The following is a 19,564-nucleotide window of genomic DNA, read 5'->3' as shown; positions in this document are numbered from 1 at the left end:
GGCTGACCTTCCTCGGACGGATACCCTGGCTTTGACCCTTGCGCTCCATTCGGACACACTCTCCGCTTCTCCTGTGACCACCAGCTCCACCTGCCAGGACGCTGCCCGCGGCCTTCCTCGAGCTAGACCACTAAGCGCTGCCTACTCTGCCCGGAGGACCTTCAGTTCCTGCCTCGTACTCGTGGTCTCCGGTACTCTCTGTTCCGGTCTAGCTCATCTGTTTTCCGTCAGTCGCGCACCTCTACTCTTCGTGGGCACACCTCTCCATCATCTTTCCTGGAGACCCCCAGAGGCCCACCTAAGCCCAAATAGCCCGGAAATCCAAGGGCTCAACCAGCAGGGTCCCCGGGCCATTATTGGTGAAGTTCCAACTAGCCTCTGTCTCCTTGTGTGCTCCGCCTCCTGGTGGCAGGTGCCCTTTGGGTCCCCTCAGAGGGCCGTACCAATCCTGTGCCAGGCCAAGGGTCCACCTCTAGCGCAACAGATTGCCAAGGCCATGAACTCCGCGGAGTCCTCCGCCTTGCAGGCTATTCCGGGCCTGGCTACACGTGTCCGGGAGCAGCAACAATACATCGAGGCATTGACCACCTCAGTGGAGAAATTACATTTCAACTTGCTGAGTCCGCCATGGTCAACCACGCGACTCTTCCTAGTAGCACTTCCTCTGGTTCATCGCCCTCACGGGCACTGCTGCCCCTCCCAGCTCCTCCCCAGTTCAACAGGGACCCTCATCTCTGCCGAGGGTCCATTAACCAGTGTTTCATGCAGTTTGCGTTACAACCCTCTGTTTCCAGACGAAGTGACAAAGGTCACTTTTAACCTCTCACGCCTGGAGGGGAAAGCCCTGGCATGGGCCTCGTTCTGATTCCCTACTACAGGAGCTCCCTCACTTCATATCCACGTTCTGATGTACCTTTGATGACCCAGGCCAGCAGGCAGTCGCTGGATAGCATCTCCGCCAGGGGTCTCACTCTCTCACCATTGAGTTCCGGACCCTAGCCACGGAATTGGCATGGCAGGAGGACTGCCTGCGGGTACTCTATCTCAATGGACTGTCTTCTCCCCTAAAAGACGAGCTAGCAGCCCGAGAGATTCCCACATCTTTGGAGGACCTCACCTTTCTGGTTGGGCGGATTGACCACCGCCTCCAGAAATGGCATCGGGAAGTAAGGACAATACGATGAGCGGCCCCGGAACCACCTTGGACCGTTAGCCCCAAACCTAGGGCACCACCGGTAGTCTTCCCCGCCGACGGAAGAACTGATGCAGATCAAAGCACGGTCGTCTTACTCCCGAGGAACGCCTCCAAAGGCGGAAGTCTGGTCTCTGCTTCTACTGTGGGGGTCCAGGCCGCTATATTCAGACCTGTCCGGTGCATCCAGGAAACTCCAAAGCCTGAGCCCGATGGGGGTCCCGAGCTTGGGCACTACTGTTACAGGCCCTCAACTACTGCTTCCAGTCCCCCTCTCTCAGGAGGCACACACCTTTGCTACCACCACCCTCGTGGATACTGGGGCTGGTGGGAATTTTATCCTTGAAGAATTAGTCACATTACTCCAGATTCCTACGCGACCCCTTGAGGTTCCGCTACGGATAGCCTCTATCCATGGAGAACCTTCTACCCCGACCGCATGACCCATGTCACCTTAGCCATCCAGCTGACCGTAGGGACCCACCACAATGAAGAGATCTCCCTCCTGGTCCTGAAACAGTCAGTACACCCCATCGTTCCTTGCCTACTCTGTCTGCAACTACACTCCCCACAGTTTGATTGGGAGTCACTCCAGCTCTGTGCCAGAAACATTGCCTAGGGCGGGTGTCCCTGCCCGTGCCAGTCTTAACGACTACGACTCTTCCTGGGCTACCTATGCCCTACGCTGACTACCAAGACGTCTTCTCGAAGCAACAAGCCGACGTATTACCACCTCTTCAGAAGTTTAACTGCCCAATCGAGCTGTTACCGGGCACCACACCTACCAAGGGGAGGACCCTATCCGCTTTTGCTCCCCGTGACCCAGGTCATGTCATAGTACATCAAAGAAAACCTAGCTAAGGGATTCATCAGGCCTTCGACATTCCCTGCTGGCTCCGGGTTCTTTTTCGTAAAAAAGGACGGCTCCTTAAGGCCGTGCATCGACTACCTCGGTCTGAATGCCATTACCCGCAAGGACCAGTACCCGCTTCCGCTTATTAGCGAATTATTCGATCGGCTCCAGGGGGCCCGGATCTTTACCAAATTGGACCTCCGTGGGGCCTATAATCTGGACCATATCCAACCTGAAGACATCTGGAAGATGGCTTTCAATACGCAAGATGGAACTACGAGTACATTGTGATGCCCTTCGGGCTGTGTAATGCCCCTGGCATCATCCAGAGAATGATGAACGAGATCTTCCGAGATCTACTCTACTCCACCGTCATAGTCTACCTCGATGATATCCTGATTTTCTCACAAGACCTGGAATCCCACCAAGAACATGTCTGGATAGTTCTCCAACGTCTACACGAGCATCACCTCTACGCCAAACTAGAGAAATGTCTGTCTGAGCACTCTAGTCTTCCATTTCTGGGTCACATCATATCCCAACAAGGTTTCACTATGGACCCCGACAAACTACAAGGAATCCACAAATGGCCGCAACCTGTCGGGCTACGATCCCTCCAGAGATTCTTGGGCTTCACCAGTTACTACCGCCACTTCATTGCGGACTACTCCACGTTAGCGGCACCCTTAACCGTGATGACCCGGAAAGGGTGTAATATCAAGGAGTGGAGCCCACGAGCCCAAGCAGCCTTCCAGGACCTCAAGGAAGCTTTCCAGACCGAACTCTGTCTTCGACAACCTGACCCGAACCAACCGTTCGTGGTGGAGGTGGACGCTTCGGCCATCGGAGCCGATGCGGTTCTCAGCCAATACTCCTCAAAGAGTAAACCTCTGCCATGCTCGTTCTACTCTCACAAATTCTCTTCAGCCGAACATAACTACTCCATTGGGGACCCTGAGCTGTTGGCCATCAAGTTGGCCCTCCAGGAATGCCACCCCTGGCTCGAGGGGGCCCAGCACCGTTTTACTATCTTCACTGACTATAAAAACTTGGAGCAATTGAAGGAAGCTCAGTTACTGAAACTTCGCCAGGCCCACTGGGCTCTTTTCTTTGCAAGATTCAATTTTGAGCTCCGATATCCCCCGACTGAGAAAAACACCCGCGTTGACGCCCTTTCTCGCTCCCTGGAACCCCCGGGCCATTATTGGTGAAGTTCCAGATTGCCTCTGTCTCCTTATGTGCTCCGCCTCCTGGTGGCAGGCGCCCTCTGGGTCCCCTCAGAGGGCCGTACCAATCCTGCGCCCAGGCCAAGTGTCCACCTCCAGCGCAACACTTCCCTTGTTGCTCACTTGGATATGTTGAGTTTTCTGAAGGGGGTTAAGCACATTAGACCTCCTTTTCACCTGGGGCTTCTTTTGAGCCATTGAAGGCGGCCTCGCTTAGGGATGTAATGCTTAAAGCAGTGTTTGTGGTGGGTATTTATACATCGAGAAAGATTTTTTAAATTCAAGTCCTTTTTTTTTCGTCGGGACCCATAATAGTTTTTTTTTACTCAGGAAAGAGTGACCTTTCTTCCCAACATAGTATCTCATTTTCATCTCAATCAGGTAGGTTTTGCCAGTAGGAAGGAAGAGACTCAGAGGAGAGTTTTCTCTCCATACCTTGGATGTCAGAGTCTTTTGCAGTCTCTGAAAGTCAAAAATCCTTCTGCAAGTCAGATTGTGGTTTTCAGAGGACCCAGGAAAGGAGACTGTTGAAGCCCACTATAGTGAGATAGATTAAGGAAGCTTTTGGTTCAACTTACATTTCTAAGGGTCTTGCAGGCTCACCCTATGCAAGCACAAATGGCATCATGTGCAGAGAATGGGGTGGTTTCCTTAGAGAAAATTTGCAGAGTGGAAGTATGGTGGTCATTGCACCTCTTTGCTAAACATTACAAACTTGATATGCAAGGAGTACTTAAGCTGCTGCAGCTGGTACCCCCCCTCAATAATGGTGCTTGGGTTTGTCCTACTGGTCTGGGCAAGTCTGGGTTAGTTTAAAGAAGGTGAAATTTATACTTGCCATTAATTTCCTTTTGTTTGGTATTAATGGACTAGTACAGGGCCTTCCCAGGAAGTAAGCATCTTGGTGGGAAGGAATGCTTTTTGATGGAAAGGGATGTGCTAAGTTCCTTTTCAAGTTTTATATTGAGAGAAAAAGTAATGAAATTGTACATTTTATTATTGTGGTATTCTTTTTATTACTAGAAGCCCTTGTTGAGGTAGTTACATTTTTAGTTTGAGTAAGAAATACTGACTAGATTTATGCTGCTCCACCTCTTATAGGGAGTACAGGCTACTTTTCAGAGTTACATCTGCTGGAAAGAGGAGGTAACCCCCTGGTCTGGTAGGAGTAAAGGAAAGGAAATTAATGGTTAATATACATTTCAACTTCACAGAAACTGAATGGTTTACTTTTGGACTAATATTAAATTGTTTATATAGGTTTATCTAAAGCTGAAACCCAAGCTTTAACAAACTATGGAAGTGGAGAAGATGAGAATGAGTATGAAGAAACAGATGAGTTTGAAGCAGGGCCTGTGGATGTTCAGACGTCACTTCAGGTCAACAGTGAAATTACAGATGAGAATGAAAAGGAGTTAAAGGTAACCTTGGAATTTTGTTTATAGTACTTTAACTTTTCATTAAATATTGCAGGAGCATGAATATAAATGTAACAGCAGCTAAACTATAATCAATACCAGTAGAATATGCCAGGTGCTTAAAAAAAAAGGTTTGTAATCTGCTTCTGCACATTTCCCCGGAACCAGCACACTAGAGTTGTTAGCTTTTATATAGCTAGACTCCTTAATTACCAAAAACAAGCTTGTCAACTGTTCAAAATGAAATACCTCAGTGCAGAAGAACAGTGACAATAAATGTAAACATATCCTCACAATAATTGCCAGGAGACTAAAAACTATTTCCCTAGGTACGATATTTAAGCTGGTGTCATATAAAGTGGGAAAATCAAGAGCTATAGGACACAAACTCTTATTGGTAAGTGCCAGCTCAGTTTTTCAGTGCTTTTACAACAGGCTACTTATCACCAGAATTTAATCATGCATCAGATTTTTATGTCTTTAAATTTTTTTAGGTCTCTTTTTATATGCAATAAGATTACTTATCTTGTCCAAAGTGTTCTCTAGAATAAAAATCTTAAAAGGACTATGGTCCCAATTACATCCACCAAAAAATCATAAAGGACCGTTATTCAACAAGGTGGTTTGGTTTTTGGACACAAGAGCCATGGCAATATAGCAAGTTTGAACTATGGAGGAGGAATGAACTCATTGAATAATGGTCCTTTATAACTGTTTAGTGGATATAACAAATTAGGACCAAAATCCTTTTAAGATTTTTATTCTAGAGAATATTGGCCAAGATAAGTAATCTGACCAATAGCACTTGGTAAGGGCCTTTCCATTTGGACTGTAAACAGGTTTTCTTTTCTGGAACACTTTCTAATAGACTTAGGGGTAGATTTTCAAACCAGCACGTGGGTGTACATTTGCACGCAATACCAGGCTCACACACATGTACGCCCGATTTTATAACTTTCACGTGCAGGCGCGCAAGTAATAAAATTGGGGGTCAGCACGTGCAAGAGGGTGCACCAAGAAACACGGCAGAAAAAGACCAGTCGGCCCATCCAGTCTGCCCAGCAAGCTCCCACACTTATTTTCCCATACATATGTGTTTCTCCAACCACCAATTTCAGGTCCTTTGTTAGTAACTGTTTGGTTAAAGTTTCCTGTCATCCCCTGCCATTGATGCACATAGAAATGTTGAGTTGCATCAAAGGTGAGCATAAGGCTTAATGGTTAAGAGTAGTAACCGCCGCATCCAGCAAGTTACCCCGATGCTTGTTTACCCAGACTGCACAGATCATTGCCTTGTTGGATGTTGTCTGAATGTAAATCCTGTTTTCCACATTTCCCCCTTTTCCCCCTTCCGTTGAAGCAGAGAGCAACGCTATATATGCATTCAAAGTGATATCAGGCTTAATTGGTTTAGGGTAGTAACCGACGTATTAAGCAAGCTACCCCACACTTATTTGTTTACCCCGATTGTAAAATATAAAGATATAAAAAGCTGGTGAATGATTAAATTCGAGTGATATGCAGCCTGTTGTGACTGTTGAAAAACTGAGCCTGTTGCTTAACAATAACAGTTTGTGTCCTGTAATTCTTGATTTTCACACAGATAAGCAGGTTGAATTAGCCATGCTGCCTGGGAATGTCCTCTAGGTGGCGGAGATCCTCAAAGCACCTAGAGCTGTGCTCTGTGTACCTGTGTGTGTCCTCTCCCACGCAACTCCCAGCTTGCCTCGGTCTTGTTCTTCCGAGTTGCAGGCTGCTCGCGGAGCTCCTAGACTCCCTTACCGTTGCCATTTTTGGCTTCAACTTAACTTTTTGTAAGTGCTTTGCTGCAAACAGCAAGATAGTGATGCCAAGACCGCTTGGCTTTAAATTCTGCCAGTGCGGAAAGGTGTTGTCTGTAACAGATGGCTATGTGCTCTGTTACATTTGCCTGGAGCCCAACCATGACCCATCCAGCTGCAGGGACTGCTGCCGCATGTCCCCAAGAGTACGCAGGCAGCGGATAACGAAGGCAGAGAAGCTGAAGGAGGCAACAGCAGAATCCTGCGCTACAGATCCAGCTTGAGGATCCACTCGGTCCTCTCCAGGGCCCAGCCAGGAACCCCTGAGAGCCAAGACGAAAAGGGCCTCCTCAGCAAGCCCCCCTCAGGCGACTTAAGGGCCCCGTGGAAGTGTGCCCACGCCGCCTCAACGCAGGGAACACCAAAAGATGAGCAGCAGCTTCAAAGGCCCAGGCAAGTCTTTGATGCTGATGCGACGCACGGTGCCACGCCATTTCACATGCGTCAAAGCATAAGAATCATGATGTAGGATCAAGGCACCGGAGAGTGTTGGTTGACACAGCAATGCAGGGATCCGGAAGAAGATATGCTTCCCCCCCCCGTAGAGCACACGCTCAATCGCTTACGGGCAGACCTTACCCCTCCTTTTGCCTGATGTCATACCAACCACCCAGGGGACTGCAGCAACAGCAAACACAAAGCCATGGTCAGCAACGCAACTCGCACAAGCCGCATGGCCCCACAGACCCAAGCAACTCCAAGACCCTGCAGGGGTTTTAGGAACACCCAAACCATCTTCTCCGATAACGGTGGGAGGGAAGACTCTCCCATTTTTATTAATCCTGGGAGGGAATTATGACCGATTGCTGAGTATTTCAGATCATCAAGAAGGGCTACACCCTGAATTTCAAAACACTGACCCTCCCGCATCTGGAATGGATACAGGGGGATGGAGCGTGCAGCAAGAATGCCCTCAAAGAAGAGGTCTCCGGACTGCTTCACCAGGACTGCATCCGCCGACTTCCTTGTGGAATCAGGGATTTTATGCCCCATACTTCCTCATTCCCAAGAAATCGTGAGGCCTTCACTGGACCTACAGTCGCTCAAGATTCATTTGCAAGGAGAAGTTCAAGATGACTTCCCTCAAGTCCATCATACCCTTTTTACAGGCCAACGACTGGATGAGCACCCTAGACTTAAAGGATGTGTTTGCCCACATCCCCATCCACCTTACCTGTTGGCAGTACCTCTGCTTTCAGGTCATCAGGCACCACTTCCAGTACAAAGTAATCCCATTTGGGCTTTCGTCGACCCCGAGAGTCTTTACCAAGTGCCTAGCAGTGGTGGTGACCCATCTCAGGAAACAGGGAATATAGCTGTTTACTTACCTCGACGACTGGCTGCTAGTTGCCCTGGACTCATCCTCCCTGCAGGGCAACCTACAAATCACCATCTGATGCCTGGAAGAGTTGGGCTTGCTTATCAACTACAAGAAGTCCAACCTACAGCCAGCCCAAACCCTTCAATTTATTGGGGCAGTAATTGAACGAAAGGCAAGGCATTCCTGCCGGAATCCAGGGGGCATGCTCTGCAGACCCTGGCTACACAACTGCTGGCAGTCACACACTCCCCAGCCCGGCAAATGTTTACCGTCCTGGGGCACATGGGAGCGTCAGTCTACGTGGTGCCACACATGCCTACATATGCGTAGACTACAGTGGGGCCTGAAAATACAGTGGACACAGCATCTACACCCCCCTGTCATAACAAATCAAGGTCACCACGAGCATGAAAAGGGATCTCCAGTGGTGGCTGCGCCCTACGACACTGTTCATGGGAATGCCTCTTCAACAGCCGGTTCATCAGGTCATCCTGACCACAGACACCTCGAGCAAAGGCTGGGGTGCCTTCATAGATCATAGAACGCAACAATAAACCTGTTGGAACTGCGAGCGATCAGGTACGCCCTGCACACGTTCAGGGACGCCTTAGGGGGGGAAGACAGTCATGATCCACACAGACAACCAGGTGCGAAGTTTTACATAAACAAGGAAGGAGGATCCAGGTCATGGAGGCTCTGCTGAGAAGCCGTACACATCTTGGAATGGGCAGAAGGGAAGTGTCCATCGCATTCCATGCAACTTATCTCCCCGGTATAGGAAACTCAAGAGCAGACAGACTCAGCAGGATTTTCCATATCCATGAATGGAAACTCAACCAGGAGGTGGCAGACCACCTATTTCAAGTGTGGGGCCACCCCTCCATAGATCTCTTCGCCACAGAGAGCAGGAAAGTGCTCGCGTGGACGGAAGGACTGCTATATACTTTTCCTCCATCCCGTTCATATCGAGGACCATCCAGAAGTGCATCACAGACAGAGCTGATCTCATTCTCATAGCTCCGACATGGCCCCGACAACCGTGGTATGCCTACCTAGTCCTACAGCAGACGCCTCTTGATGACATCACTCCCTCATCGGGGGGGGGGGGGGGACGCCGAGAGGGAGCAGAGGCGTCTAGCCCGAGGTTCTCCTCGAGTCTGCTGGGAGCAGCAGTTACGCCGGGTCAGGAAGATCGGGAGATTTTGATATCTCCAGTTTACCCGAATGAGGAGGCAAGGAGGCTTTCGGAGATTGCAACCGGGAGAGTCCCTATGCAGCCGAGGGAACAGGGAAGGGGTGAGTTTACTATTCCCCCCAAACCACCCACGGTAACATTGGACTTATTGTGGGAGTTAATGGCCAGTACTGGACAATATGTGAAGGAAGCTGATGCTAGATATAATAAAATGGACATTGACATGCAAAACCTGAAACTTAAGACGGAGGATCAAATGAGAGATCTTGGAAGTAGGATGAAAGAGGTGGAGAAAAAAACTTTACAAGTTCAAATGGTCGATGTTAAAATGATAAAAGATTTGGCATACCAGTCTAAAAGATTGGAAGCACTGGAAAATTACAACAGACACTTGAACTTACGATTCTTAAATTTCCCTAGTGCTTTAGGAGAGGATGTTCAAAGCACACTGAAAAGATTTTTCTTAGAAAATTTGAAGAATCTAAATTGCCCATCATAAATAAGGCCTACTTCCTCACCAAAATTGAAAGAAAAACCGAGGGAGACCAATTGGCTATTTTTGAGAATTTAACTCAATTTATTGAAAGTTCTGCTGTAGAGATACTGGGCAGGGGTACGTTATTAGTATCGTTTGTCATAGAAAAAGATGTTAGCAACGTAATGAAAGCATTCTTTCAAAATTCTTCTGAAACTTTTTTTGGCCAACTGGTCAAGATTTTTCCTGATTTTGCTAGACCCACCCAATTAAGGAGACAGGAGTTCTTAAAATTGAGACCTCAGGTAGTAGCCTTAGGCTACACTTTCTTATTAAGATATCCCTGTAGATGTCTTATTAAGGGTAAAGGTGAAAGCTTTGCATTTACTGTTATTGAACAGCTGAAATCTTTTTTGAACGCAAGAATGGTGACCATAGCCCCACAATAAAGTTTGGTAATCAGTAACCAATTGGTAACCATCAAATCGTTAAGCTAGTTACTTAAAATTGTTCTTTAATATCTCCCCTATGGTTTACAGGTCTCACTCATCCATGTTTCTTAGGAGAACATATAGTGATTAAGATTGAAATTTAGTTGGAGAGGTTATCCTTATATTTTGTATGTATCTCTTTATTCTTCTTTCTTGAGAGTATATTTATGTATACTTTGTGAAAATTATAATAAAGTGCAAATTTTAAAAAAATTTTAAAAAAAAGAAATCTCAGAAATCTGCGATGAGATGGAGTTATCGCAATGTGTGTGTAGGTGTCCTGGAGGTCTAGAGAGCAGAGCCAGTCTCCTCATTGCAGAAGAGGAAGAAGGGAACCCAAGGTTACCATCTTGAACTTTTCTCACTGGAGTTACTTGTTGAGGGCACATAGGTCCAGAATTGGATGAACGCCGCCTGACCTTTTGGGGAATAGAAAGTACCAGGAATAGAATCCTAGGCCTTGTTGGGAGTAGGGCACTGGTTCTATTGCTCTGGACTGGAGGAGGAGGGAAACCACCTGTTCCAGGAGTAGTGAGTGGTCTGATATTCCCCCCACGTCAGCCGAGGTGGGGAATCCGGTGGGATGGAGAGAAAGTTCAGGTGATAACCCTGAGAGATTATGGCAAGGTCCTACTGGTCTGAGGTGATTGTGTGCCATCTGTTGTTGAAATGGCACAATCGACCCCCCACTGGTATCTGAGGCAGTGGAAGCTGGATGCTGCTCTCTATGCCGGAAGCAGGGCTCTCTATGCCGGAAGCAGGGCTGCTCTCTATGCCGGAGTCAAAAGCCGGAAGCAGGGCCCGGCTGAGGAGCTGGTTGCAGCTTTTGTTTCCGAGGTTGACGAGACTGGGCCTTCTGGAAAGGTCTCGTGGAATGACTTCTAGAAGGTGGTGGATAGGATTTCTTTGGACGGAAGAATGACTTTTTAGTATCCTTCCTGAATGGCTGTTTGGAGGAATACTCAGAAGGCATCAGAGAGAGTTGGTGAAGGGTCTCATGATGCTCTTTGAGTTCTGCCACCGTCCGCTGGATCTGTTCACCAAACAGATTGTCTCCTATGCAAGGCAGATCGGACAATCTGTCTTGTACTTCAGGGCGAAGTCTGAAGACTTATCAAGCCCATCTTCTTGCAGAAATGGCAGCTGCAGATACCCTGGAAGCGGTGTCAAAGATATCGTAAGAGGATCTTATTTCATGCGTCCCTGCTTCAAAACCCTTGTGTACCAGGGTTTGAAGCTGTTCCTGGAATTGCTGATGCAGGGTCATATACAGCTGGTAAGAGGCGATCCGAGAGATGAACATTAATCCCTGGAAGACACGCTGGCCAATGGCATCCAGGAATTTCTGTACCTTACCTGGGGGGAAAGAAGAGTGGGGTTTTGAGCGTCGTGCCCTTTTTTTGGGCAGACTCTACTACCTTGGATTGGTGATCCAGCTGAGGTTTCTGGAACCCTGGGGCTGACTGGACCAAGTAAGTGGTATCTGCCTTTCGGTTGACTGGAGCTACCAAACCAGGGTGTTCCCAGTTCTTTTTGAGAAGATCCAAAAGAACCTGATGAATAGGGATGGAGGTTATTTCCTTGGGAGCATCCAGAAATTGTAACAGCTCCATCATTTGGTGCTTATCATCTTGTTCAGTCTATAATTGGAAGGGAACCAACTCAGACATTTCCTTCACAAAATTTATGAAGGACAAGTCCTCTGGAGGAGAACGCTTCCTGTTTTCCATAGGAGAAGGAGGAGATGGTAAATCGTCGGTGTCTTGAGATGAATAGTCAGTCCAGGTGTCATAAGGATCAGCACCTGTCCCTCTAGGAACCTGAGAAGGACGGGACGATGGTATTCCTGAAGGTCCTGGTCTAGGCTCTGAAGGCATTGAGGGGAAGTACTGGAGGCACCGGTGCAGGCATTGAGGGCATCAATGGATGGATCGGTGGCGCCGATGGCCGGATCGGCATCGATGGCTGAGGCATCGACAAGACTCCCGATGGAGGAATACGGAACGGTGTTTCTCCTCCCGATGAAAGCGTAAGTGGAGAAGGCACCGGAGCCACCGGTGACCCAGGATCCATCGGTGGAAAGCAGCTATAAGCGCTTCCATCTTCGAGAGCAGCGGTGCCAATGCTGCTGGAATGGGATCGGTGGTCGGTTCCACAATTGGCACCAGTGTCAGCGTCGGAGAAACTTGGAACCTGTGGATCGCCTTATCAATGGCCTCCTGAACCATCCGGTCCAGTTCTTTTCAGAGACCTGGAGCAAGCAGCTCCGGAAGGGAAGAAGGAAGCAGAGGCATAGCCGGAGGGACCACCATTAAAGGTGGAGTCGCAGCTCCCGATACCTGTCCGGGTGAGGGTTGCCTCGGTGACCCCATCCCAGAAAGGGTCAATGCCTTTTCTGAACAGGGTTTCTTCGATGGCAGCTTGGATGATGGCGAATTTGATGATTTTCCTTCATCGATGGTCTGAGGCTTTCGTTGTCGATGCCGATGTTTCTCTCTACGATCCCCTCGATCTTGAGGAGGAGTAGAGGTTGTCGATGGCCGGGAAGTCGTCGACGCCAGATGGTCACCGGCTGGTGCCCGATGCTGGAGCGAAGTGGACTGTGTCGGTTCGGACAACGTTGATGCAATAGACGGCGTCGGAGTTTGGGAACGAAAGAGAAGTTCCATTTCTCCATTCTGGCTTTGCGACCTTTTGGTGTCTTTAAGGCACATTTGATGCAAGTCAGGACATCATGCTCGCACCCAAGGCACATTACACAGACTTTATGAGGATCTGTTATGGACATGGTGCAAGTACAGTCGGGCACCGACGGAACCCCGACGCCATGGCTTTTGAAAAAATTGAGCTGCTGTGCAGTCGACGGCCAGTTGGCCACGAGGGCCAAACTCGATGGGAGTCTACCGGAACCAGGTAAAAAACTTACCGGAGTACCGCGGGAGCAAAAATTCGAAAGGGGCATCCCTATGGGGTATGAAAGTTTGTAGTAATTCCGTGAGGAAAATTCCTGTCAGGAATCTCTATGGAGCTCCTTAAACCGCGTGGCTACTGCTGTGTGGAAAAAAGAAGACTGAAGGGGGACTCCTGCTAGTTGCAGGGTTGTTGCCATCCTGGGCATGCCCATCCTGCTTGTCCAGTGAGAATAATAATTTTGCATAAAAAAAAATTGCAGAAAGATTTAAAATTTGTCAGCATCTTTTCAAGTGTGTGTGTGTGTGTGTGGAGAGAGAGAGAGAGATATAGATATAGATATCTCATATATTTCCCTTATTTCTATTCTGGCGCTTTCCTCCAGTATCCACCATGTGTACATTGAGTTTGAATATTACGTATTAGTATGGTACAGTGGCTAAGACTCCCTATTTCACCTCTGCGCATTGTTAAAGCTGCTTCTGCGGTATGTCCAGGTCAAAGAGCAGAAGCTGGGTTCATTTATTCAACCCATATATTCTGCATGGCAGTGTACAAAACTGCCACTTAGCCATCTTGTCAAATTAATTTATGTACATTGCACAGAATTTAGTGACCTATTTATTTATTTATTAACTTTTCTATACCGAAGTTCAGGTAACAGTGTTACCTATCACTCCGGTTTACATTGCAACAGATAATAAACAATGACAAACTTATGTCTTACAATGAACAGGGGATGTGAAACAACTTGGATAACATAACTAATCACTTGAGTTTGTGAATCTGCAGTTAGACTGGTTTGTTTTTACCAAATTTAAGAATAACTTAACACAGAAATATATGATATAGTTCCCATTTACTACTTTAAAGACTAGAAACTGAACTGTTCATGAGAATTAACTCTAGTAAAAGTCATCTGTTTATTTTCTTTTTCACCTAGGTTCAAGAACAGGAGTCTGAAAATAACACTGAGCATGAACAAATTTCATCTGAATATGGTGACTCTAAAAGTAAGGCAATAACACAATAAAAGATGTATTGCATGACCACCTGGTAGACCTGATTTCCCATTGATAGGAGGGCTGAATTAGCCATGCTGTCTGGGAGTGTCGACATGACCGGAGTAGGCACAGTTTCTCTCAGATAGTGACAGAGTTTTAACTCTATGCGTCTGCGCAATCGTCTTCCCGCACGAATCCGTTTCTCTCCTCGGTCTCTTTTTTTTTTTTCCGCGAGCCGATAGTACGCGAGTTTTTCTCTCTCTCTCCTCGTCGGCAAGTTTTTTGTGAAGCCTCAACTACCGAGCCTCTTACACCAATTCTTCCTCAAGCACCACTTCCATTACAGCCACAGACCCATTTCGCCTCTAAAGCAATGCGGCAGATATTTCAAGATTTGAATACCTTTTTTCAAGATTTGCAATCTACTCAACCGAGACCTGTGACTTCACCTTCAGCATCTGTTTCTCCTGGTCCTTCTCAACCAATTCTACCCGTTCCAGCTCCAACCTCTACACGTCCAGATAGCCCATTATCGCAACAATCAATGTCTTCGCCCAGTTCATCTACGGGAATGCCTTCTAACCCTCCTGAGGGTCTTCCAGAGCCATATTTCCTCGCCTGAAGACCTAACCTATGCAAAGTTCATAGAAAAGGTGGGCAACCTTCTAAATATAGAAACAGCAACAATTCCAGACCCAGGTCAGAGGTCCTTGGCATTTTAAAGATTTTTAATACACCACCAGAACCTACACCTTTGCCCCCACACGAGGTTTTAAATTCTGTATTACACAAGATGTGGGAAAAGCCATTCTCAACGGGTCCTGCATCTCGGAAGATTGACTTAAAGTATAGGATGCGCATTTCTACCATCTATGACTCAGCGCAATTGCCCCATAATTCTATCGTAGTGGAATCAGCTCTCTTGAAAGCAAAGCGGTCTAAACTACATGCTAACTCTCCTTCAGGAAAAGAGCATAAATCCATGGATGACTTTGGACGAAAAATTTATCATTCCTCCATGCTCACCACAAGAATTCAGCATCATCAATTTTATATGATCCAATATCTGTTTCAAACTTTACAACAACAATTGGGTCCTCTCTGCCTAGCCCCTGATGACTCCTTGCCACAATCCTTCACAGACATGGAGGAAGGACTGCGACACTTATTAAGATCGGTATACGAGTCATTCAAATGTTCCTCACGCTCGTCAGCAATGGCCATAGCAGCACGTAGAATGTCCTGGTTGAGAGCGAGTTCAATAAGAGAAGATGTGCATGATAAGTCGGCTGATATTTCCTGTATGGGATACAGGTTATTTGGGGATAAATTTGCGGAAACCATAGCACATCTTAAAGACCAGAAGACTGCTGTGCAGGCGCTCACTACACCTACAGATTCTCAGTCATCATATAAAAGATATTTTCCTACTTTTCATCGGAGACCATACCCGAGGTCTGCTTTCAGACCCTACCAGACCTATAGTGCACAGTGCAGTCAGTAAGATGCATCTTGCACGCTAATTGCTGTGAAATATGAGACCTCATAAGAAATTTATATTATGTTTCTCAAAGGTTCATATTACTAGTAATAGAACGTATTCTCTGAAACAGCATACATATTGTTGCGTTGTAAGAGATAGATTAAGGTCCTTTGCCCAATCTTGGATCACCTTCCCAAATTTAATAAAATTCTTGTTACCTTGCAGTTGTTTATACAGAAAAACAAATCATAAGACGGACTGGGTTTTCCACATCAAATAAATCAGACAAAAACTTCCTATGTTCGTCTGTCCAGTTTTTGACCCTAAAGAATGTAAATAGTGACCTACTTGTACATAGTTAATAGTGTTTGTCATCAAGAGAGCAAACTCCGTTTGCAGATCTTGAAAAGATTTCATACGCTAAGCCTCATCTAACAAATGAGCTACCATCCTCAAACCCTGAGCCGCCCATGTGGCAAATATAGAGGACTGTAAACATGGAGGGAACGATGCATTTCCAGATAAAAGGAAGAATTGAGAGACAGAGTAAAGCAATGGAAGTGTGGAACAGACATATTTCCAGGTGTGCATGAGGGGGGTAACCAACACAATATGCTGAACAATGTCAGGTGAGTTCACCTACGTAGAATGCAACACCGCTCCTGGACTCAATGAACCCAGATGGCTGCATTCCATAGCCAAGGTAAAAATGAGTCCCAAGGAGCCAATCAGCCACATGCTGCAAGTTGCAGGCTATATTATACTTTCTGAGATCTGTGAGCCCCATACCATCCATATCCTACTTAACCATCAATTTTGACAAAGCATTGCAGGGTTTGCCCTTCCGCCAAAGGAACCCCCGGATCAGGGCATGCAACTGCCTAACATCACGGCCTGTCAGATAGCAGAGTAAAGTTTGAAAAAGTATAACCACTTCGGCAAAATGATCATTTGAAAGAGAGCTATTCTGCTGCTAAAGCTAGTGGAACGTCCCGCCAATTGTGTAATAATGATTTTGTGACACCCAACAGAGACTCAGCACAGGTACAACCTAAGCTAAGCACCAGTTTTTGATGTCTTTGAGACCCACTACCTCCAATAGAGGGAAGGGTTCAGTAAGTACTTCCTCCTGGAATGGCATTGTTTTACCAGAGACTGGTGGTTCCTGAAAATTATGTCATATGGCTACAGCTTACATTTGTCACCCTCCTCCAACTCTTCTCACTCTGCCCAAATGCAGCTGGTGGTGGAGTTTTCCTCCAGTAAAAGGCAATCAGACCTGTTCCTTCTCAGAAGGATCACCAGGGTTTCTATTCCTGGTATTTCCTAGTCCTCAAGAAATCAGAATGATTGAGGCCTATTCTGGACTTGCAGAGACTGAACAAGTTGGTTCGGGAGAGGTTCAAGATAAAGTCCCTCCAAATGATTCTTCCTTTCATTCATCCAAAGGATTGGATGTGTTCTCCGGATCTGAAGGATGCTTATGCCTGCATCCCCATTTACCCTGCCTATCATAATCTCCTCAGGTTTGTGGTGAAGGATGCATACTACCTATACAGGAGCTCCCCTTTGGCCTCTCTGCTGCTCTGAAGGTGTTGACAAAATGATTTGTGGTAATGATGAATTTGCAGGACAATATTTATTTATTTATTTATTTATTAACTTTTATTTACCGACATTCGTGAAGCACATCATGCCGGTTTACAATGAACTCAGGTGGAAAATACAGTATAACAGTAACAATATTAATAATAATAATAATAAGTAACAATAACAGTTAACAATATGAGGGGATGAGAAGGGGAAGGGGACAAGGTAGAAGGAGGATGAAGTAAAAAACAAATTAAATAAGAATGGAGGGAAAACTATGTACAGATGAAAAAATGCATAGGAGTCAATAACTTAAGAAAAGATACCAGTAGCTTACGTACGGGTTTCATTAACTTAAGAGGGAAATAATGAAGAGTTGAGTGACTGCAGTATTAACTAGGCGATGGAATTCTCTCGGGAATTCGCTCGGAAAGAGATTATTTAAAGGAAATTGGATGGGTAAGGGTAAGTGGTAGACTAATGGGAAGGGGGGCGGCCAGTAGGCGGAGGGTCATTGGGAGAGTTAGGAGGGAAGGAGGGTAGGGGTGGGTTGGCTGGAGGGGGAGCCGGGGGGAGATGGTCGAGCAGGGAGGGGCTGAGGAGGAGAGATTTAAGTTTGGTTTGTGTCGGGGTAGGCCTGTCGGAAAAGCCATGTCTTGACTCCTTTCTTGAAATTTTGGAGTGATGTCTCTTGGCGTAGGAGGGTGGGGAGGGAGTTCCAGAGGGTGGGGCCAGCGATGGAGAACGCTCTCCCTCTGGTATGAGATGAATGTGCTGATTTGAGGGATGGGGTGTGGAGAGTGCCTGTACGGGTAGTTCTTGTGGGGCGGTCAGAGGAGCGGTAATGAGGCATTTCATCGAGCCAGGTGTGGTTGTATTTATGTAGGGAGCTGTGAAGGATGGTGAGGGTTTTGTATTGTGAGCGGAAGGAGATGGGCAGCCAATGCAGGTCCTTAAGGATGGGGGTGATGTGGTCCCTTTTCCGAGTGCTGGTTATAATTCTAGCCATGGAATTTTGTAGAATCTGCAGGGGTTTGGTGGTGGTGGCAGGGAGTCCTAGTAGCAGGGAGTTACAATAGTCTAGTTTCGTGAGCATGGTGGTCTGTATGACTGTCCGGAAATCGTGTGTGTGGAGGAGGGGTTTAAGTTTTTTTAGGATGTTTAGTTTATAGAAACCTCCCTTTAGAAGAGCTTTGATGTGGGGTTTAAAGTTTAGATGTTGATCTATGAGGACGCCTAGGTCTCTTACAAACTGGGGCTGGGAGAGGACTGTAGTTGTGTTCTGTGGAATGTTCTGTCGTATGGGGAGAGTAAAACGTTCAGGCTGATTAGAGATGACGAGTAATTCTGTTTTGGATGTATTTAGAGCTAGGTGGAGCTCAGATAACAAAGCGTTTATAGTGGTGAGGCAAGATTCCCAGCGTTGTAAAGGTTCGCTTATGGACTTTTGAAACGGGATGAGAATCTGTACGTCGTCTGCACATAGGAAGAATTTCAGGCCTAGGTCGGAGAGGAGGTGGCATAGTGGTAAGAGATAAATATTAAAGAGGGTGGAGGATAGGGATGAGCCTTGGGGGACACCTTGCGTGATAGGTATGTGTGAAGATTCGTAACTGTCGATTTTTACTAGGTATTCTCTGTGTGTGAGGTAGGAGGAGAGCCATGCGAGGGCGGTGTCGGTAATCCCTATTTCTGCTAAGCGGGTCATTAGTATTTGATGGTTGACTGTATCATAGGCTGCTGAAATGTCTAGTAGTGCGAGTAAGTACGAATTACCATGGTCCATACCTTTAAGTATGGTATCTGTCATGGCCAGCAATAAGGTTTCAGTGCTACGGGCTTTACGGAAACCGAACTGCAGGGGGTGGAGGATATTGTGGTCTTCTAAAAAGTCAGTCAGTTGTTTATTAATGACCCTCTCTAGGACTTTGGATAAGAAAGGGAGATTGGAGATTGGGCGGTAGTTGGCAGGGTCTGTGGGGTCGAGGGTGGGTTTTTTTAGGAGGGGCTTGACTATGGCCAGTTTGAGTGGGTCTGGGAGGCTGCCTGCGGTGATGGAGCAGTTGATTAAGTCCGTAATAGGTTTGGTAATGGCGGGTGTGATGGAGAGGAGGGTTTTTGAGGGGAGGGTGTCTGAGGAGTGGGTGGCAGGTTTCATCTTTTTTAGAATCGCCTCTACTTCCATGTTGGTGGCTAGGTCAAAAGTTCCAAGGGTGAACTTTTTGTCATTGGGAAGAGGGGTGAGGGGGGTGGGGTTGGCAGGGAATCGAAGTAGGATGTTGTCGATTTTGGCCTTGAAGTAGCGAGCTAGTTCTTCGCATCTTTTGTTGGAGTTTGTTTCGATGAGATTAGGTGTATTGGAATTGGTTAGTTCTGTGACATATGTGAATAAGGCATTCGCATTAAATTGGTAGTCGTGGATTTTTGCTGCGTGGAAATCCCGCTTGGCTTGGGTAATCGCGTGACGGTAAGCGTGTAAGGTATTGTTGTAAGTAGCTTTAAGTGTTGCGGATGGTTGTTTGCGCCAGGCGCATTCTTTAGCTCTTAGGTCTTGTTTGATTGTTT

The 19,564-nt window shown here is 46.8% G+C and overlaps 1 protein-coding gene across 1 annotated transcript in view; it reads left to right on the top strand.

Annotated features, from left to right (window-relative positions):
* Positions 1–19,564, top strand: part of PCM1 (pericentriolar material 1) — a 1,078,029-nt gene that overhangs the window by 966,708 nt on the left and 91,757 nt on the right. The window contains 2 exon segments of the mRNA XM_029604912.1: positions 4,532–4,692; positions 13,866–13,935. Coding sequence (XP_029460772.1) covers positions 4,532–4,692; positions 13,866–13,935 — 231 coding nt within the window.

Source organism: Rhinatrema bivittatum, chromosome 1 (genome assembly GCF_901001135.1).
Source record: "Rhinatrema bivittatum chromosome 1, aRhiBiv1.1, whole genome shotgun sequence".
Lineage (NCBI taxonomy): Eukaryota > Metazoa > Chordata > Amphibia > Gymnophiona > Rhinatrematidae > Rhinatrema > Rhinatrema bivittatum.
The sequence above is the reverse complement of the archived record's forward strand: the minus strand, read 5'-3'. Positions and strand labels throughout refer to the sequence as shown.